General features: G+C 42.1%; 1 protein-coding gene across 3 annotated transcripts in view; it reads right to left on the minus strand.

The window, feature by feature from the left end:
- The window catches only part of LOC148361950 (uncharacterized), a 294,325-nt gene that overhangs the window by 158,902 nt on the left and 112,266 nt on the right, over positions 1–23,157 (minus strand). Inside the window, exon 3 of one of the 3 annotated variants that reach the window (XM_088342800.1) lies at positions 22,572–22,711. The exons of the other annotated variants lie outside the window; for them this stretch is intronic. Within the exon in view, the coding sequence (XP_088198926.1) occupies positions 22,644–22,711 (68 nt within the window). The 3' untranslated portion in view covers positions 22,572–22,643. Of the gene's footprint in view, positions 1–22,571; positions 22,712–23,157 lie in introns of those variants that run through there. 3 annotated transcript variants of the gene reach the window in all.

A 23,157-nucleotide genomic window follows, 5' to 3' on the forward strand; every position in this document is an offset into this window, starting at 1 on the left:
GACATTTTATGATAAAATAATCAATAAAATTAACAAACAAATGGTCAAAAGAACAATAAAACTGTCTGAAACAGAAAACTATATCCAAACCTCAGAAACCAGGACGGAACTACAAAAATATAATGGTACGGATAGTGGAAAGTGCATCGTGAAAAATGACCACGGCCCCACAACAGGGGCTGTCCAAAAATGTCCTTATGAAGGGTCATGCCAATTACAGAGAGGTGCGGGGTGACACAACTGTACCAATTACATACTGATTAAGCGCACTCTGGTGGACGGAGGCATGCCAGACCCTAACAGGAATACACTAGTTTGGGTCATTTTTGTCTACTACAGGAAGCATTTTAAAATAATATATTTCCCTCCTCCATTTTTCGTAACAGTGGCAGGGAGCTACTGGGTAGTGCCTACGAGCCTCATGCGGCTCCTGAGCCGCGGGGTGCCAAACTGGGTACTAGACATACAGAGTGTAGTTTACATGTTTTAATTATTTTTTCGAACAACAGCAAATCATTGCTGCCATAAATTTGCTTCACGTTAACTGCAATGTGGGACCTTAATGGCTGTTATTAGCAAAACGTTACATTTATCCAATGTGATTTCATTAAGATTTGTATATTTAAATTTATTATACAGTGTCTGCACCTTTTGAATGGCCAAATTCACTTGAGGGGGCTAATATTTTTAAATTTTGTTTTAATGTTTTGCATTTTTCAGGGATGTTGTGTTGTTGTTTTATTGTAAAACTGTTCAGTGTGTTAAAAGCTAAATTTGTTTTTTATTTTACATTATTTCGTAGATCTGTTAACATTTTAATTCATATTCCATGTGTTTTTCAGGGATATCTGAAAAACATGAAATTACTAATTACTAAATATATGATTAAAAAAGGCATCACGGCGGCGCAGTGGTTTACACGTGTGCGGCACAGTTCTGAGGTCATGAGATCGAACCCCCTGTTTGGAGTTTGCATGTTCTCCCGTGCTTGCGTGGGTTTCCTCCGGGCACTCCGGTTTCCTCCCACATTCAAAAAAAAAACATGAATGTCAGGTTAATTGGCCGGTTCAAATAACCTAGTGAGTTGTATGTCTGTGTGCCCTGCGACTGGCTGGCAACGGGTTCAGGGTGTCCACTGCCCGAAGATAGCTGGAATGGGCTCCAGCACCCCCTCGACCCTACTGAGAATAAGCGGTGCAGATAATGGTTGGATGGATGATTAAAAAACATTTCTGAGGAGCAGTTTAGTAGCCGAAAGAGCCTTCCTAGTGAGCAGAACCAAAAAAGCCAGTTTTCTAAATAAAGCTGTCCCCATGGGTGCAACCCGGAGGGGGGCAATGATGCTTCACATGACAATTCTATAATGAAAGCCCACACAGCACGCATGTCAGCATCATTTTACTGCCTTTTTTTTCATTTATTGTGTGATCTATAGAGTCAGAATTCTAAGAAACATGGCAATGACAACATTTTCAAGCACTTTGCCCAAATTCTAACCCTAACCCTCTAACCCTAACCCAAATTCAAGCTACCAATGTGTACAGCTCAAAAAATGCCTCTTAAAAAGAATGATACATATAATTTTATCTAACCAAGGCATGGGTGAAATTAAATATTTAGACACTTGTATAATGTTTAAAAGTATCTCAATTTCACATAATGACACACTTAATCATATAACATGCACTTTATGAAACGTGAACCAATAAAAAAGAGACGTTTTGGCTTCAACGGATAACTGCTTTCATATGGAACAAGCAACCAAGCTGGGAAATCACATGGAAGTATTTCAAATTTTTTTTTTGTATCGGCTAAATGAAGAAGAAAATGAGCTGGTTCTGCAAATGCGGTCTATTCATTTCCTGACATTATTTTCAAGGCATGTGTAGCGTGCTTGATATAAAGTGACAGCAGATGATCACAACACTCTCAAATAATGGGATCACACATATGTACCTCTTTTTGACACATTCTCCATAATTTTTTTTCCAACCAGCGTAACAAACCTTTGGGCAAAAAGGGCCAAAAGCCCTAAAACCACAAGGAAATTGCATTTCATAAATCCAATAGTAATTTTAAAAGCAGCTGAATTGCGGCTGCTTTCCTAACAATGCAAAGCAAAGAAAAGTGTCATAAGGTAATGACCATATAACGGTATCTATGATTCTGTAGTATTCGCCTGCTATTTTGCAATACGACTTTCGTGTGACTCAGCTGTGCCCGCTCCTTTGTCGCCAACTGCCTCGGACTCCCGATATGCTCCCGATCAGTACTTGTACCCACTCTTGTCTGTCCCCTTTTGTAAGTACGTCTGCGAACCTCAGTTAACACCAGGCAAGCCTTTTCTACCCTGACTCCCACCTGTCCCGTTTTTTGCGCCCGTCTGTCCCCTGGCTTCGACCCGTTTTTTTTTTTTTTTTTATTCACTGATGCAGCTAATAGCTGCAATAGCAAAAATATGTGCTAAACATAGGCCAGGAACATCATAGGGTGGTGGGCCCCTGAGAAGGTCTAACAATCTTTCACTTTCGCAATACAGTAGTACTTAAGGTCTGTAAAATTGGAGTTAATTAAGATTTAATTAATTCAGCTTTAACTGCTAAAATAATGCTGGAACTACAGCATAGCTTGCTGGCTAGCCCCACGGAGGTCATGCTATTCGCTAATGCGGTTAGTAGCTGTGTTAGCAAAAATTTGTGCTAAACCTGGGCCAGGGACTTCATAGGATGGACCCCTAAAACCATCTCACAATCTTTTCATTTCTTATTAGTAGTTAAGGTATGTGAAACTGGCATTAGGCGATTAAAATCTGGTATTAACTGCCAAAATGATGCTGGAGCTACAGCATAGCTTTCTTGCTAACCCGACAAAAGAAATGCTATTCGCTAATGATGTTAGTAGCTGTGTTAGCCAAAATATGTGCTAAACCTGGACCAAGGACTTCATAGGGTGGGCCCCTGAGACCATCTATCAATCTTTCAATTTTGTATTAGAATAAGAGGTCTCTGAAACTGGCATTATGTGCTAAACAATTTAGCATTGACTGCTAAAATGATGCTGACACCTAAAGCAAAGCTAACCCCACCAAAGTGATGCAATTGTGTAATGCGGCTAGTGGCTACGTTAGCAAAACTATGTGCTAATAGTGAGCTAAAACTGGGCCAGGGACTGCATTGAGTGGTCCCCTGAGACAATCTAACAATGTCTCAATCCAGCATTATTATTAAGGTCTGTGAAAATGGCATTAGGTGCTCAATTTTGGGGCATTCAGTGCTAAAGTATTGCTGAGAGCTGAAGCAAAGCTAGCCCATCCAAAGCAATGCTAATCATTGATTGAGCTGGAAGATGTGCTAGTAAAAATATGTGCTAAACCTGCGCCAGGGAATTCATAGAATGGGCCCCTGAGACAATCTAACAATCTTTAAATTTTGGATTTGAACTAGGTGCTAAAGGTTTGTGGCATTAACTGCTAAAATCATACTGACAGGTAGAGAAAGGCTAGCCCCATCAAAATGATGCTAATGGCTAATGCCGCTAGTGGCACTGTTGGAAAAAGTACGTGCTAAACTTGGCCCAGGGATAGCTAACGATAATTCAATGTAGTATTAGCATTAGGCACTAAATTATTTTGCATTAACTGCTTAAGTGATACTGACAGTTAAAGCAAAGCTAGCCACCTAGGTAATGCTAAATTCAGGCCAGGGACTGCCACACTTAACTAATTTAGTGACAGACGTATCTCTCAAATGTAAACATGCCGGTGCCAGCCAATTTTTGCTAATTTGACTCATTTTTTTGAAGGACTACCAAAAATTAAGTAAGTAGTCTTTATAGTTGTGTAGTAAACGACAGATGAACATTGCTAAGTTTCTCTGCATCCTGTGGTCCTCGTCCCAACCGGCTCTCAAACCTACCAGGATTCCTCATCGCTCTACAGCCGAAGACATAAAGACTGGGCCGTCATCAACGCAGAACTTCACAGAACATTTCATTGTTGCTAGGTATTGGAATTGGTGTGACGTAAAAGGGGGAATTCTATCAAAATACATTAACGTAATAATCAAGTCAATGTTGTTGTCTATTCAAATGGTGCCAGTTTAAGTTATCAACTTCTAGTTATGTTTTGTTTTATTTTCTTATTATTATTTTGTGTTCTATTCAAGCTTCTTCTGTAAATGATTGGTAAAAGAAAAGTCTATAAATCCAGGATTGTGTGTGTCTTGATCAAAGTATATTGAACAATCAAAAACAGTATAAAAAAAATGCATCTAAAGTGTGTGTAGCCACCCTTCGTAATAACTAAAGCAACGTTTTTCATCCGTTTTCCCGACATAATGATCCAAAAACGTATGTGGTGCTCCAAAAAGGTGAGACGAGTTTTAAAAAGAATAAACTTGACTCTTTCATTCAATTGTTCAATAAATGAATAGAATATGGTTAGTTAGAATCATTTATTTACCACCCATTTTCGCTAGTTATAATTGATGCCGAGCGCCAAGCAGGGAGGCAATGGGTACCAATGTGGTAAGTCTTAGGTATGACTCGGCCGAGGCTTGAACAAGCAACCTCCCAGTCTCGGAGCGGGCGCCCTACCATCTAGGCTACCGAACTGTATTTTCAAATTATACAGAGATATTGTCCAAAAAAAGTATAGGTTTTTCATACCCAAGGACACTTTGACATGGGTTTTTAAGCTTAGATTTAAACATTTCCACTGAGGTTGCAGATCGGATCTCAGGGGGAAGAGCATTCCACAGCACTGGTGCCTGGATGGAGAACGCTCTCGAACCCGCGGAACACTTCTTGGCTCTTGGGATCACCAGTAGACCGGCGCTGTCAGAACGAAGGCTTCAGACCGGAACATAGGGGGGAATCAGATCTGAAAGATATGAGGGAGCAAGTCCATGTATGATTTTGTATAATACTAAGAGAACCTTGAAATCACATCTTAGGCTAACAGGGAGCCAATGCAGGTTAGCCAAAATCGGCGTGATGTGATCGGACTTATTTGTCCTAGTTAAAAGCCTCGCTGCAGCATTTTGTACCAGCTAAAGACTCTTGATTCTGGACTTCGGGAGACCGGAGAGTAGTGCATTACAGTAATGGAGACGGGAGGTAACAAACGCGTGAATTATAATCTCCGCATCAGACTGAGACAGCATAGGACAAATTTTAGCAATGTTGCGAAGATGGACGAAAGCGGTTCTAGTAATTTTTTTCATATGTGTTTGAAAGGACAGATCGGGGTCAAATATGACACCTACATTTTTAACTGAGTCACTCTGTGTGATGTGACATTTGTCAATGTTCACAGCAGTTTTTGAGAATAAGTCACGGCATTTAGATGGACCAATAACTAACATTTCGGTCTTTTCAGAGTTAAGACGCAAGAAATTGAGTGACATCCACTCTTTTATCTCAGTAAGGCAGGCCTCCAAATTTCCACAATTTAGTGTGGTAGATTCCTCCAACGGAAGATATAGTAGAGTGTCATCTGCGTAGCAGTGGAAACTGATATTATACTTGCGAATAATATCACCTAATGGAAGCATGTAAATGCTGAAAAGAAGGGGGCCAAGTACTGAACCCTGTGGAACACCACAGGTAACACTAAAGGGCTCAGATGTCATTTCGCCATATTTAACACAGTGCGTCCTATCTGAGAGGTAGGATCTGAACCATGAGAGGACGGTTCCTGAGAGACCAATCCATTTTTCCAACCCTTCTAGTAAGATATTATAGTCCACTGTGTCAAAAGCAGCACTAAGGTCCAGCAGCAGCAAAAGTGATGAAGCGCCAGAGTCCATTGCCAGTAGGAGATCATTGGTTACTTTAATCAGAGCTGTCCCTGAATCCTGATTGCATTGATTAAAAAAGATTGTTCTCGGATATGAAATCATTCAGTTGCTGTGCCACTACTTTTTCAAGTACTTTAGAAAGAAACGGTAGGTTTGACACAGGTCTATAATTACATAAGCTTTCTGGATCAAGGTTGGGTCGTTTCAGTGTAGGTTTAATATCAGCGGACTTAAAAGCCACCGGAACTACACCTGAGGAGAGTGATATGTTTATAATATTTAGAACTGAATGTCCAAGGACCCCAAAAAGACCTTTAATAAGCGAACCCGGAAGCGGGTCGAACAGGCAAGTTGTCGGTTTGGCCGTATTCACCACCTGTTTAAGATTATCGAGTGACAATTCACTAAATCGGGACAAATTCCCTGGACAGCCACCATGTCGTGCATCTATAGATTTCAGCCCTTTAATATGTGATGTATTAACACTGTCTTTAGAAATTTCTTCCTGTATGCATTGAATCTTCTTATTAAAGAAGACCATAGAGTCATGGGCTGAATGGGTAGAACTATCTGGGATAATCTGTTGCCTTGTAAGCGATGCTACAGTGTTGAAAAGGATTTTGGGGTTGTTCTTTTGTGACGCAATCACCTTCGAAAGGTAGGTTGATTTTGCAGAGGCAAGGGCCGCTTTATGCTTTAACAAGCTGTCACACCAGGTTTGATGGAAAACCTCAAGCTTGGTAGCGCGCCATTTTCTTTCAGATTTCCTGCATTCTTGTTTAAGGGATCTAGTTTCATCAGTAAACCAAGGCGTGATTTAAGCCGTATGGGCGCTACTGAATCCAGGACACTAGTCAGGGTAGCATTAAACTTATTCATGAGTCGAAGAGCCTTTGTATGATGGAAAGGACGCAACTGCTCCTGAAAGAAGATAAGAGAGCTCAGAAACTGTGCCAGTGCTTATATTGTGTCCGCTAAGTGCTTCAGCTTTTTTAGTACTACATTTAGCCAGCACCTCGAATGTGACTAAATAATTATCAGAAATAACGGTAGTACACGGTAACACCGTCATGTTTGAGGTTGAAACTCCTCGAGTCAGAACCAAGTCTAGCGTGTTTCCATCTTTATGAGTTGGCAAATCAACCAGTTAATTAAAACCAAATGTATCAATTAGAGACCGAAACGCAATAGTAAGTGAACCTAGTGGGGAGTTCATATGAATGTTAAAGTCCCCCATAATTGTTATTTTCTCTGCATAGGTTACTAGGTCAGACAAAAGTTCAGAAAATTCATCTAAGAAAGCTGAGTATGTCCCTGGTGCGCGATAAATAGTTACTACATAAATTGACAATAAAGAGGACCGCATAATAAGAGCCTTGAACGCCTTATAATTATTAAAGGTACGAGGAGTAAATTTGAGTGTTTTTTCAGAAATTAGCGCGACACCGCCACCCTTCTTCAAAGAGCGTGCTACATGGCTGCTCACGTAGTCTTGAGGAGAAGCTTCATTTAACAGTAAAAACTCATCCGGTCTCAACCAAGTTTCACATAGACCAATCAAGTTAAGTTTGTAATCACGAATAATATTATCAACAAGTAAAGCTTTAGGAGCAAGCGATTTAATATTTAAAAGACCAAATTTTAGCTTTGTTGAATCGTTTAATTTAGCTGAAGTCTTTGTAGAGATCGTCACAAGATGTCGCCGTTAGGGCGTGTTGAGTTTCAGGCGTCGATGAAGAAATAATGGTGGAATTAGGCACATCTTCGTGTCCTCTGTCGTTTCGCCGATGTGGCTCCTTCGGCTTTGCACACTTCACACACTTCCCCACTCGACAACCCCGCTTCTGCTTTCTGTCCCTACGCCGTCTTCGTCGCTCCGTAAGTGGGGTTGCCGACCACAGAGACCCCGGATCTCATTGTAGCTCGTTCGGGATATCAAAGGTGGTATAAAAAGTGGCCGAAAAGTCGAAATTTAGACGCCCACCCAATTGAATAAGTTCCTCCCGACTATAAGTGTTATTGGCCACGCATGTGTCCAAAAAAAAAAGCAAAAAAGACAAGAGAACGGTAATAAATAGAAGATTAGCTGGAGAGCAACGAGCCGCAGCATCCATATGAGCGAAAACATCGCGTTCTTTCCAGCAAGCATGGACAGACGAATGAGGCTTTGTGCAAAAAAATGACCGTGCTGTTTTGTGCCTCGAGAGCGTTGTACCCCGCACAGCAAGTGTAAACGTCGTTACGAGACGAAACATGAACATGAATTCAAGGATGAGTCTGACAAGGCGCAGACATTAAAACAGGTTGTGTCCAAGAACGCCCAACAAACACAGACCCTGAAAACCTTTGTCACCACTAAAAACACCAACACTATCACATTGCTCACTGCATAGCAAAGCACAGAAAACCATTTACTGATGGCGAATATTTTTAAAAAGCTTGTGTGTGCGTGTATGCGTGTGTGTGTGTGTGTGCGCGCATGTGCGCGTGTGTGTGCGTGAGTGCCTTCTGCTTTGCTGCTATTATTTCAAGTTTTAATATTTCCTGCAACAAGATATTATTGCTGAATGGTATGCTAGCTGTCCATAGCACTTGTTTTTTGATTGTAGTTCATTGTTAATGAAGAATAATTGATTCTGGTTAATTTTTGTGGCAAAAAGTTGAAGTCATGGGTGGCTACAGGCCTTTCCACTTGTTATTCACATTCATTTTTTAGTTGATTAATGAACAATAATAGTGTAAGATAAATTGGTCAGTTGTACGAGTGTTTTTCAACTAGTGTGTGAGACCTTGTCTAGTGTGCCGCTGGAAATTACCCAATTTGATCTTTTCCAAAAATTATTTGCTCTTGAGGTAGCACAGTACATATAATAACTTAATTTGTTTAACAAAGCGGTTTAAGATTGCACTGTAAAAAATAAAAACATAAAACACACCGTTATTTTTTATTTGAAGTATTGTTTTCTTCTTTTTATATACTAATTATCTGCTTATGAGGTAGTAGAGTGAAATATTTGACATAACTTCATTTTCAAACATTTTCGACGGACGGTGTGCCTCGGAACTTTTTTATAAATGAAAGTGTACCTTGGTTCAAAAAGGGTTGAAAAACACTGGTTTATACGATTAAAATGTATATCCATGTTGTATATTTGGACTGGTGTAAAATTACAGCTCTGTTGGATATTTAAAAAATGTGCGAGTCATTGATTTTGGTGTGGCACACTGATTTACAAGGACATTTGAAAGTGGCACTCCACACCAAAAAGGTTTGCGTCCCCTGCTCTAGACCTTGTTCTGACCCGGAGTGTGGTAGCCTCAAATATTTCAGTGCTACCGTATCCCAATGCCATCTCCGATCACTATCTTGTTAATTGTGAGGTGGTGTTTAATGTTCACTGTGATAAGGGAAATTTAGGCTTTAGTAGTTGCGATATCCGCCGTGCAACGGCATTAGTTTTAAAAGAAACCATTAGCTACGGCAACTGCGGCCTTCCCTTCGTACATTGGGCCTGTTGACTCACTTAGAAACGACTTTAATACTGCTTTGGTTAATGTTCTGGATTTTCCGACGCCCCTACGGCATAAATTTCAACCAAAGAAGCATACAATTTGGTTTACAGAAGAAATCAGGTCACTCAAATAAGGTTGCAGGAAACTTGAACGAAATGGCGCACTACAAAGCTGGAGGTCTTCCGACTGGCGTGGTGTGACAGCTTGCTGAGATATGATATAGACAGCAACTTAACCCAGTTCTACTTATTCTGCTCATGACTTTATAGTATTTTTTTTCATAAAAATATTCAACTCATCCGAAATAAAATTTCAAATGAGTGTTCTGCAACCCCGTCCTACCTTAAAGATGTGGAGGTTTTGGGTCAGGATCGTGTTGGTGGCTGTTCAGAAACGTCCAGTTTCAATGATTTGTCCCTTGATAGTCTGACACAGATGGTCAGTAGGGCCAAACGAACTACTTGCCTGCTTGATCCATTTCCGGTTTTACCGGTGAAAGATCTGTTTGGGATCTTAGGACCTTCAGTTTTAAATATTAATAATATATCGCTATCTTTGGGTATTGTTCAGGTAGCTTTCAAATCTGCTGTCATTAGACGCATGCACAAGCGACCTAACCTTGACCTGGAAAGCCTAGGTAATTATAGGCCAGTGTCAAATCTGAAAATGTCGTTGCACAAGTGAATGACTTTATGTCGGAAAATGATCTCTTTGAATCTGTCCAGTCAGCATTCAGAGCAAATTACTCTACTGAGCCCTGGCCAAAGTAACCAATGACCTCTTAGCAATAGATTCCGGTGCCTCGTCAATGCTACTGCTGCTGGATCTCAGTGCTTTTTTGATACTGTGTACCAAAACATATTACTTGTTTATCTGGAAAAATGAATTGGTATCTCAGGAACCCTACTCTCGTGGTTTAGGACCTACCCGTCAGACAGGACGCAATGTGTTGACTACAGCATTCTAACCTCTAAACATTGTGATGTCCCCAGTGGCATTTCAAAAAGCTCTTTACTTGGCCCCCTTCTTTTTAGTATTTATTTGCTTCCGCTTGGTGATATTATCCGCAAGTATAGATGTCACTTAAATGTTTGCGCCCTAACCCCAAAAAAACTGAAATGTTTATTGTTGGTCCAGCTCATTGTCGTGAGTTGTTTTCAAACACTGCCCTGAACCTAGACAAATGTAATATCACCCATGGTGACTTGGTCAAAAATCTAGGTGTTATATTTGATCCTAATCTGTCGTTTCAGTTACAAGTGAAATAACTCCGTAATATTGCGAAGATTCGTTCGATGCTGTCCTAATCAGATGCAGAAGTTCTAATTCATGCGTTTATTACTTCTCGGCTTGATTACTGTCTGAACTTGAAGCATGTCAACGCCTGCATCGATCAGCCGACAGAGATGGGAACCTGCGTCGTTGCTGCAATGGACTTTTTGGACTATGTTACAGGCTTTAGGCGTCATTGCTGTCATGCACTTTCCGGACAAATTTCAACATGTTACATATTGTTCTCTTATTAATGTTCACTATGTTTGTGTACTGTTACCCAATGCTAAATCTATTCCACCCTGGTCATCCAGGAAGGGAGATTACCACTTGTGAGGCCCCTTCTCAAGGTTTATTTTTCCTCATGCTGAGGTTTTGAGTCTTTCCTTGCCTGCATGATGGTTTAAGATCAGGCGATGGTGTAATTGTAATCCTGTGCAGTCCTTTGAGACATCTTGTGATTAAGAGTATACAAATAAATGTGTCTTGACTTGTCTTGATATAAGAAACGTCATCCCTCTCTGTCCCTACAATGACAAAGGGTCTTCGTCACCTTTTGTAGAAAGAATAAAGCTTGAAATGTAAACTGTCTGTACCTATATCTTTGCTTTTTTCACCACAATGTGTGTACATGGCATATGGTCCGCCGACACACTGCCATATGGTATAATATGGTGAATACAGGAAGCAAAACAAGGCACTAAAGTTAAGTTCAACCTGAAGGGGAAATTGGATATTCCGGCACGGACGCGACCTGTATCCGATCTGTTTAAGTCCATCTGGACCGCACAAATCTGCTTTTTTACACTAGACCCAGGCCACTTTCATATGTGATCCTAAATCCGATACATATCCAATCTTGTGGACTGTGACGTCTGCGTGACAAGTCAAAGTGCATTCATGTGACCTGCATTTTATCCAGAGGCGGCAGACATCACTATTCTGCCTTTAACCAGGCGGGAGGAAGAAGAGAATTCAACAAACACATCGTTAGTGTTTCTGTGTGTCTGTGAATGGGTAAGTGTGAAGCGCTTGAAGTGACTTAAAGCGCTATATGGTTATATAGATGCTTATATGAATGCAAACCATTTACGGTGGAAATCGAGGGAATACTTTAATATAGAAAAAAGAATCTTCATTTTGGCGTTTCACTTTGTTTTAAATCGGAAATTCCTGAGAGGTGCTTGTTCTTGCAACATCGTTTATTTGGCATTTTTCTGTTGCTCCTGACGTGCGTTACTGTTTGTTGATGAAATGGAATAGTCAGTGTGTGCTCGGGTGTGATTGCTGGCAAAAGTCTTGAGCAGTTTCAAGTAATTTCTGGACACACATCTATATTTATTTAAATGTACACATGCCTTATTTGATTTGTGGGAACGTTTACAGAAGTTATATTGCCTGCACATGTCTTTCTCTTTCTGCCCAGCTGTTGTTATTCAACATCTGGCTCCCTCTCCAGGCACTCTTCTTCTATTCAAGTTTAGCCCTTAAAGAGCATGAAAGAAATGAGAACTAAATCGATTTCCTTTAAACAGCATCTACAGGGCAACTCCATTTTAATTTTGCAGTTAAATGCCTTTTCCGGGTAGCTCCTCGCACTCAAATAAGCTTGTAGTGATGGAAATTACATCTCTTTTTCTAAAATTGGCTCTTTTGGCTCGGCTCACTAAAAAAGAACAAACTCTTTCAGCTCCTAAAAGCCTTTTCTGATAGTTTTTTTTAATCTTATTACTAATTTTGTCATGTAATTTGGGAGGAAATACAACCCCTATAACCCTCCATTTTTAACTGCACTATACACACTAGGGTACACATTATGGTGTGGGTTACTTCACGGTGCATGGAGTCCGCCAGCTGGGGACCCTGTGAGCCAAGGAACAGGGTTTGTTTTTGTTCACTAAGTGTTGGTGTGTCTGTGTCTCTTCTGGTCAGGCTTGGGAGGTCAGGGGTTTCAGTCTTCCCAGTCCCCCCTTTACGATTATTCAGGAGATAGATATTGGTGTTTGTGGCTAACAATCTGTCTATGCTCATTTCATTCTCATTCCTCCTTTAGTTTTCTCGGGAACATGGGAATTGACCTTAATGAAAATACATTGTGTGAAGGAAATTGAGCTGGCAAATCAGGAGAAGCCCATCTGCTTGTCAGAACCTGAGCCTTAATAGCCAGAGTTTCATTATATTAATCACTATACAGGGTGTTGAGGCAGAAATGGTTATTACAGCAGGAATGCCAAGGCTTCCATGGCCAGTAAGTTCGGCATTAGACACACAAATAGATTTCAAACAAGATTCTTTGTGCACATTTCCTGTAAAAAGAACACCGGTGTGCTAAGCAGCTCCTTTGAGGTCCACAATGATAAAGAGGGAACAAGACAAGGATCTGTGTCATGTCCACCGTGTGATGTTTACATATAGGTTTTATTACAGGCCGGTGGGAGCAGGAAGCAAAAAGTCTTTATCGCATAAATAATATCCTTCACAGATTCCGGCAGGGGGCGATGGAAAAAGCAGATTCGACGAGAAGCGCACAGGTGAGACAGTCTCAAGTCCAGCCGTAAAACAAAGAAATGTCATGTAAGGCCAAATAGAAAATAATTATATTTAAATCTATTCTAAGGAGGTTCACCCCTTTATTGACCAAGTATCATAAAGACCACCTGGATTTTTTTTTTATTATTTTCGGCCATGAGAGTCAAAAATAATGCTGAGTGATTAATTTTGGGCCTTCTTTTTTTTCCCAGAACAACCCAAACTTTCAATATCTGGCAATATCTACCATTAATATGTGTTGGATAATGTAATAACAGTTTCAAATGAAGAAAAAAAAATACAGACTTGGAATATAGTGATGTAGCAACCAGTTCACGGTGTCCTCTGCTCACTGCCCGAAGATAGCTGGTACAGGCTCCAGCACCCACCGCGACCCTACTGAGGTTAAGCAGCGCAGAAAATGAATAGACGGATAGTAAAGTAGGGACCCGAACTAAACATAAACACAAAGTAAGACAACATAAACTGGAAATATGAACCGTAATAAATGTATACAAATAAGAGTTGTCCGTGTATTATCAACTGTTTTTCAATACTTACTTACTTACTTACTTATTGCTCCAGCGAAGGTCGGGGGGTCCCGTCCCTGTGCGTTGAGCCGACCAGATGAACCAGGTTTTTCCAATGCTGGCGGTCTTGTGCCAGCTGTTCTGCATCCTCTACGGCAACTCCGTGTTGTTGGAGGTCGCCCGCAACGACGTCGAGCCATCGAGTGCGGGGTTTCCCTCGTGGTCGTCTCCAGCCTGCGGCCTTTGGGTCAAACTGGAGAATGGCTCGTGTCGGATGGTCTGGTGGTAGACGAAGGACATGGCCAAACCAGCGGGTGCGGCGTTGTGCAACCAAGGAAGATGCTTGGGGCTGGCACGTGCGGGCTCTGAGCTCTTTATTGGAGACTCGCTGGGGCCACCTGATGTTCTCGATGGTTCTGAGAGCCCTGCTATCAAAACCATCGATTCTTGTGGCCAGGGTGTCGTTCAGGGGCCATGTTTCTGAGCCATAAAGCAGGATAGGGAGTACGGCGATGTTGTAAATGCTGAGCTTCGTCTTGCGTGCGATGGTCTGGTGCCGCCAGAGTGGTTTCCAGAGAGACTGCAGAGCAGATGCTGCCAGGGCTCTTCTGCGGAGAATCTCTGGTTTTAGGTCCCCATTGTCTGTCACCATGGACCCCAGATATACAAAGCTCTTGACAGGCTCTACGATGTCGCTACCAATTTGGATGGGAGGTGGATCTGGTCCATCACCGACATACATGAACTTGGTTTTCGTCCAACTCACTTGCAGGCCAAGCCGCGCTGCCTCTTCGCTGTAAATGCCCAGAGCGTCTCTCAGCTGGCTGTAGGAAGTGCTGAGAATGATGGTGTCGTCAGCATACTCCAGGTCAGTCAGGTGGTAGTTGCCGAAAGACACTCCGGGGATGCGCTCACTAACCCTGAACATCAGATGGTCGATGATGCAATTAAAAAGGTCGGGAGCAGCCACACAGCCTTGGCGAACGCCGCTGGAGATAGCAAACCAGTCGGAGTCAATGCCGTTGATACGGACACAGCTCTCTGTGTTGCTGTAGAGCAGCTTGAACAGGGCTATGATCTTGGGTGGTGCTCTGAGAGCTTGGAGGATGTTCCACAGTGAAGAGTGGCAGACGGTGTCAAAGGCGGCCTTCAGATCAATGAATCCGATATATAGATGGCGATCTTTACGGAATTCACGGGTCTTTTCTATCAGCAAACGGACGGCAGAGATGTGGTCCGTTGTGGAGCGGTTGGGCATAAAGCCAGCCTGCTGGGGACGGCGGCAGCTTCTGATTGCTGGAAGGGCACGGCTGAGCAAGATCCTGGTAAAGACCTTGCCCGGGATGGAGAGTAAGGTTATGCCCCTGTGGTTTCCACAGACAAGCCTGTCGCCCTTGCATTTCCAGAAGGGCAAGATGACTCCTCTGGTCCAGTCGGTGGGCAGCTGCTCCGATTCCCACACCTGGTTGAATAGGCGGGTTAGCCACTCCACCATGCCATCACCGCCGGCCTTGAGCATCTCGCCGGTAATGGCACAGATGCCGGGGGCTTTCTTGGTGTTCAGCTTCTTCAGAGCAGCTCTCACTTCCTCGGGTGTTACAGGGTCTGTGCAGCAGGTGTCGTTAGGAGGTGCTGTGCTCGCAGCCCCTAGGAGGGTGGGATCAGCCGGGATGGTGCTGTGCTGCAAGAGAAGGCTAAAGTGCTCCTTCCAGCGCTCGAGGCAGTTGGCTTCTGTCATGATGAGGTTGCCGTCTGAGTCCTTTACCAGGGCTGTCTTTATGTGTGGGCCGCTACGGGCTTGGCGTAGTAGACTGAATACGCGGCTCATGGTGTTGTTGTTGGCCGCGGACTCAAGCTGTTGGGCTTCTGCCTGCCAAAACCTCTCCCTATCTTCAGCAATGGCCACATTGCGCAGGCGATTCAGTCTCCGATACTCTGTGAGGTCGCCTCGGAGTCGGGCCTCACGCCGCTGGTCTATGATGTTTAGTGTCCTCTCTGATATCCAGGGCTTTCTCGGGGAGGATCGCGGGCGTCCGAGGACATTGTGAGCAGACTGGAGGACACTTTCCTTGAAGGCCGCCCAGTCTGTCAGCTTGTCAGGAGCCAGGGTATCAAGAGAGCGGCGGATGGAGCAACTGAAGTCTCTGGCGATGTTGGGGTCGCTGAGTCGGGAGGAGTCGGGGCGAGGCAGAGTCTTGTGCTGGTTGGCTCGGAGCTTTAGCTTGAGCTGGGCCACCAGCAGACGATGGTCTGTGTTGCCAAGCTGTGCTCCTCTGAACACCCGGCAGTTGGTTACAAACGACTTCCAGCGTCGTGATATCAGGATGTGGTCCAATGCCTTCCTTGTTCTGCCATCTGGGCTGTACCACGTCCAGTGATGGATGCATTTCCGGGGAAACCAGGTGTCAGCAACACAAAGGTTGTTTTGGTGGCAGAGGAGGAGGAGGCGGTTGCCAGTGTCGTTTGTTGTGCTGTCAACGAAGGTGGTGCCGACAGGTGAGCCGGGGGACCGATCATTGCTGGATAGAGTGGCGTTGGCATCAGTGAGGATGATGGTGACGTCGTGTGGTGGGGCTTGGTTGACAGCCTGGTGGAGTTGGTCAAAGAACGTGTCCTTCGCATCCTCATCAGCGACATCGGTGGGGGCGTAGGCGACGATCACTGTCATCTTGCCGTGATGGTGGAGGAATCGAGCAGACAGTAGTCTGTCGCTTATTGGTGTCCAGCTGATGAGGGACCTCCGGAGGGCTTTTGGAATGGCAAGAGCCACACCGTAAAGGCCGGTCCGACTCTCGGGGCCACTCCAGATGTAGCAATGGTTGCCAGCTGTTGTTTCACCATTGCCTTGCCATCGTACTTCACAGAGCCCTGCCATGGTGATGTTATAGCGACAGAGCTCTCGGGACAGCAGGGTGGCAGCTCCGGGGCGAAGGAGTGTCTGGACATTCCAGGTGGCGACACAGGTCTTATGACGAAGATCGATCCGTACTCGTTGGTCGGGGGCAGGCTGGGGTCCGTTACCGTGTTGGTCAGTCCGGCTTCTTTCTCTGGTCAGTTTCGTAACAAAGTGTGTTTCTCCTGGGTGAGTTGTTAGCCCTCCGCAGGATAGTCGGTTGGTGGGGCTGCCACCTCACAGCGTACCGACACGCTGGGGTCTTTGTTTGTCTGGAACCTACCCCGGAGACCGGCCCGCCATGGGTGACCCTACCAGGAGCAAGCTCCCGACGGTATCGCTCTCCAGGGTCACTGGAACACGCAAGCCCCCTCGCCGCATCAAGGCCAGACCCATCCGAGGGGGTTTTCAATACTACCAGAGTTTTATGGGCCTGTGTGTTAGATAGTGAAGCCACTCTTTAAGACAAAGACCCTCATCATAGACATATCCGTATGTGTCGTTTCTCGCCCGTGATTGCTTCGTTGCCACACGTGGATGCCTGTAAGATACCATTGTGGGATGTTGCTGCCACCATGTGGGTATTTAGGAAAACTAATTTGATCATTTTCTTTAATAACATTCGCAGAGTTATGGTCATTTAAATTAGCGCCATTTACTAATTAGTGCCAAGTTTGATATGAATTTCTAGACTAAACACTTATGTTACTACTATGTTGTTTCCATGTTATAACCAGGTAAACTATTAGAAGTAGGGTTAAAGAGACTAGAAATCTCAATGACCCTGGACTGGTGAATTATTTTCAGAGGAGGTCCTTAGGCACATCAGCAGTCCCTAGGGGTAACCCTGGTGGAGACCCTTGATTTAAACTAATAATTAAATTATGTCATAAATTCATGAAAAGAAAACACGTACATGAAATGAATGATCAAGTCAAGTCACATTTATTTATATAGCCCTTAATCACAAAAATGTCTCAAAAGACTGCACAGGATTACAATTAGACAATTACCTGATCTTAAACCAACATGCGGGCAAAGAAAAACTCAAAACCTCAGCGTGAGGAAAAAAGAAATCTTGAGAAGGGGCCTCACAAGTGCTAATCCCCTTAATAATTACTTAGGTTATTGATTTTTTTAAATAAGCATAATGGGTTAATATTTAATAACTTCCTGAGGACTTCTTGTAATTGTGATAACATTGCAAATTGAATCTTTTTCAATTTCAAATGTTAATAGTCGTATTTTTGGTTTAATATTTACACCTAATTTGAAAATAAAATAAATAAAATTGGAAAAATTACAGTGCAGGGTAATTTGATTTATTAAACAACAATAACACTTATATTTAACATTATTTTTTTATTTTACCAAAAATATTGCTTAAATTAAATTATTAAAAAGAAAAAAATATATTAACTGGAATTTTAGTTATTGACTGTTGATGACTAATTTTACTACTATTTTTATTATTCTTAAAGGTGGTGTATGTAACTCCAATATTGTACTTGTTGGCGACGGTGAAATAAAAAATATAAAGGCTTTTTGAACTCGGTTGGGCATTGTCAACATATACTTAATAGAAAAAATATGAAATTTTGACATTTTAAAGGACACCTTAAACTACACACACCACCCTTAAAGGAAACCATAAATTAGTAAAAATAATATTGTAATTGAGAATAATCTCCTCAAATCAGAAAAGAACATCTCACTCAGATAATTATTTAATCTTTTAAATAATTGTTCCCCTCACTTTTAACAGTTTGGCTTGGGCGTCATTGTTTTATATTTAGAAACAGTAAAACGTTTTTTAAAAGACATAAAAAGAAAGCTCAACCAGTTCAGGGTGTCCCCTGCCCACTGCCCGGAGATGGCTGGGATGGGCTCCAGCCCTCCCGCGACCCTAATGAGGATAAGCGGAACGGCTGATGAGATGAGATAAAAAGAAAGCTATGTAAAAACATCTACAAAACATTATAAAATGTTTTCTGTACTTTCCAAAATTAAAGTTGCCTAAAAATGATTTGTAGACACGAATCTAAAAAACCAAAACCTACATAGTTTGGGTAGTAGAAAAAAAAGCATTTAGCTGCTGCTGTGAATAAACATGCAGGATTTACAAAAAGTGTTTATGGGAGATTTTTGAGAGATTCATATCACCCCTTGTCCTCACAAGAATGTGATAAATGTCATCTGTTCAGCAAATATTGGCTTTGAATTTGTTCACCTTCTTCACATTGTCTGTCTTCCTGTGCTGTACTCAAAATCAGACGTCATATCTTAGAGCGATGTGTCTAATAGTGTGACCCCTCGTGGTCATCTAATACTTTTTTAAAATCTTGGGTGTCAAACACTTTTAAACTTGGGGCCACGTGGTAGAAAAAAAAACTTGGGCAGCTGAAGCAGACAATTTTAGCCTACCTAAAATGAAGGTTACAGCTTTGGCTGCCATCCACTATCCCCAGTCCACTATTGCTGAGAGGCCAAGGGAGCAAAATGCTCACACATGGTGGCTCTTTCACTTCATTCTTTCTTCCTAGAAATGAACAGCACCAATGCGGCTACTATCCATTATCGCTGGTTAACTACAGCTGCGAGTCGCAGGCAGGAGTAGCCAACGTTCAAGTGCTACTTTGTGGATTAACACATATTGCGCGAGGGCTCTGGTCCCCTATTAACTGCGATAGAGAAGGGATTATAGTATTCTGGTACCAATCAGAGGATGGCCTGCATGTAAACAATACTGATTCATTTTTAACATAAATTCCTGCAATAGGAATCCTGGCTCAGACTAAGACCTTGGTCAATTTATTGTGCATGTTTAAATGGCTTTACAGGATCAGAATACTGTCAATTTTCTGTTTCGAATTGGATTATTGCCTGCATGTAAACGTACCCATTTGTTTAAACATTCTTTATCTCCACCATGTTTTGATAACTTCTTCTTTCCTTTCATAGCTCTCTTTGCTTTCACTGAAAAATGTAAATGCAACATAACGCAGATATATTTTCTACAGTTTCCTTGTAATTTTCGTGAGTACAAGTTGCCACAGTTTTATATCAGTCATCAGAAGTCCATCAAGGGCGGTAACCCAAAGGAATTTACAATGCCAGGGGGGACGGGGGGAAGGGGGGGGACTTCCCAGAACTTGCTGTAGACAAGGGGAAACAACGACGCAAATGCGACATGACAAGGTTATATAAAGTTGACCTGATCTCTAACTTTCTCTCCTTTTTTGCATCACTTTTCCTCTCTTTGAGCTCAGTTGACAGAGTTTGTGTTGAGGGGAGAAAAACCTTGCGGTAGTGTTTTTCTGTGTCACTTCGAAGCGCCGTCATTTCGCCCCGAACGCTTGTGCCAATTGTTTTCAGCGTTGATTGTTGTTTTTTACGGGTTTCCACTATTTCAAGTTGCTGTGCGTGATGTGTTTGGATTGGAACAATTTGATTGCAGTGAACACTGCTGCCACACAGCAGTTCGGGTTGGGATGTGGATTTCAATCTTAGGTTACCAACATTTTATTTATTTAAATTTGCATGCTTTTGCTGTTGCTTGGGTCCTTTAAGTACAGTAATCCTTTATTTTTTGCAGGTGTTAACTTCCAAGATGAACCAACAACCAAGTCCGGCCCAGGGGCCAGTTATGGCCTGTGATCAAATCTGTCCTGGCCACGGCCTCTGTCATAAAATTATGTGGCCCACCAGTAATGTTGACTTCAGTATTAAATTAAAAAAATCCCCCCCCCAAAAAATCACAATTTCCGACATAGCGACTGTAAATAACAAAAGGAAAGTTGACTGTGGGGGCCGCCGTCTTGAAGGCAAGTAGAAATAGGAGTATTTCTTAAACCAAAATCCGAAACAACTGCATCTGCGGAATTTGCCAAGAGACTGTGGTTTCTTTTCATAGTATCAAGAGACACTGCCAGAAAAAAACTGGCTGATTACAACAAGTAAAATGGATACGAATGCTGTGAAATTGTGACACAACTGGAAGCTGTTTTAACGGCACAGCAGCGCTTTTTCACGAGACCCTGCGAGTCAAATGAAAATGCTACAAAGACCAGCTATGGGGTCGCGACACTGATCGCAAAGCAGTGCAAACCTTTCATGAAGGGTAAATTTATTAAAGACTGTTCAAAGATTGCCATGCTGAATAATCGTCCCTCACAAATTTTCAGTTCACCAAGTCTGGCCTGCTTTCTGAAAAGTTTGGACATCCCTGACCTACAATATTGTTCATCGCGGTTAATGGGGACCAGAAACACCCCACCGATATGCACAAATCTATGTAACCCCCTACACACACATACACGTCATTAGCATCCACTCTGCCATCCCTCACTTTCAACAATAGTCGACCAGGAATAACGGATCACAGCTGCTATGGTGCTGCTCGTTTCTAGGCAGAAAAACGTAATAAAAGCCGCAATACATTACACAAATTTGCTCTCTCTGCACTTAAGCAATAGTCGACCGGAATAATGTATTTCAGCCAAAACAGTGCAGTTTAAACAGACAAAAAGCACTCTGCGGGCCCCTGCTCTCAGCAAGACGACCTGGGATCGCGGCCACAACCGTCCATTTTATTTTAGGCGGGCCAGAATGACAAACCTTCAAAAAAGGCCTTTTGCTGTTCCTATTTTTAACACATTCTCTGCTGGCTCCCACTCACAGCAATTGTCCATGAACAATAATGGATCGTGTCCACACAGGGGCTGTTCATTTTAGGCGGAGGAACGAGGAAAAAAAGAGCTGCTACGCATGTAACAAATGTACTCTCTCGACCCCAACTCTAAGCAATAGTCGACTTCAGCAGTCTGAACGGGAAACAAATGCAATCATAGCTGGATGCATGGAGAAGCAGATTGCATTCAATCTTTCTATCTCTGCTGATCATTTGCTTTTTCTTTAATTATTTTAATTAATTAATTTGTGTCTAAATTGGTAAAAATAGGATTGTTAATTGTTTTTTTGTTCACATTTTATCATTTATTTATAGCACTGAACAGTTATTATTTTTTTTTTCTTATTGTTTTACATTTTCAGGGATTTTTTTTCTTGTTATCTGAAATCTGTTCAGTGTGTAAAAATCTAAATCTGTTTTGTATTTTACAATTATTTTGTGGTCTCTAAATATTTTGATGAATATTTCATGTGCTTTTCAGGGATCCCATGCAAAAAATATAAAATTAAATTACTAATTACTGTTTCATTGTTATTATAAGTCAAGTCACATTTTTTGTATAGCCCTTAATCAAAAAATGTCTCAAAGGACTGCACAGGTTACAATTACACCATCCTCTGATCTTATATAATTGAAAATGCATGCTGGTTTAAGATCAGGTAATTGTGCAATTTTGTAATTGTAGTCCTGTGCAGTCCTTTGAGACATTTTTGTGATTAAGGGCTATATAAATAAATGTGACTTAACTTGACTTGAAAAAATATCTGAGGAGCCGTTTGGGAGCCAAAAGACTCTCTTCTCTCTCTTCTTTGTTGGCCAAGCCCAAAAAAAGCCCGTTTTTTAAATAGAGCTGTCCCCTTGGGTGCGACCAAGGGGGGTGACGCTTCACATGATAACGTCATAATGACAAGCCACCAGAGCTGGCGTCTAGCCGTTATTTTCACGCACTTTTGAAAATAAAATGTCTTCATTTATTGTGTGAGCTACAGAGACAAGCATTTTCAAACACTTCACTTAAAAATAAAGCACTTTCCTGACCATGAAAACACAACATTAGAATCGATCATTTTCAAGGATTTCAAGCACCTGTACGAACCATGTAAAAATAAGCCCCCAAGGGAACGACAGTGAAATAGCTCTTATGGAGTACACAATAAAGACTGCTAGATTGGCTCTTGTGGGTTTTTGCACGCGTGTCCCTTACGGTTCTTTACTGTGACAAGAAGTCATCCTGACAGTGCCCATGCTAGCAAAAGTCCGGCATTCAGGGACAAACACATCCAACCGTGTCATCTGTCAATGTGCAAAGCGCTTGCTTCAAGCTGGTAGTGCGCGGACGTCTAAATACACTGTGTGCTTTCTGAATCAGGCTTGCGAGTGTGCTTGCATGCACATGTGGGTTGTCCCCGGTGGGCAACTTAGAGGTGCAAAGTGTTGCTTCGCAGAGCGTTAATTGAGTCACAATGATACCAACTTGAGGCCACAGCTGATGAAGGAAAAAAGAGGAGAATTCTGAACTAGCAACAAGAAAAAAATCTTTTTGACATCGTCTGATTTGCATGTTATTCAACTTGATTTGATACAGTTAATTTATTTCCTCCCTACAATGTTTTTCATTAAACTTCAATTATATGCAGCATTATGAATAGAAAAATAGCAAACCAGCAGAAGAGAATGATTTGCTAAGGAGATAAAATTGCTTTAATAATAATTTCCTAAATGAGGTTCAGTTTATAAACTTATTTTTTCAAATAAAATAAGAAAATTGCTCATTTTGAATATTATTTTTCTTATTTTAGTACATTTTATGAACTTATTTGTCATGATTACCGATGCGAATCACCTGTACCCGCTCATTTGGCGCCAGCCGCTGCGGGCTCTGATTGGCTCCCTGTCCCTTTTTAAACCTAGTCCTGTCACTCTCCGGTTGTC

The sequence above is a fragment of the Urocampus carinirostris genome, chromosome 8 (assembly GCF_059441175.1).
Source record: "Urocampus carinirostris isolate Australia breed hairy pipefish chromosome 8, RoL_Ucar_1.0, whole genome shotgun sequence".
Taxonomy (NCBI): domain Eukaryota; kingdom Metazoa; phylum Chordata; class Actinopteri; order Syngnathiformes; family Syngnathidae; genus Urocampus; species Urocampus carinirostris.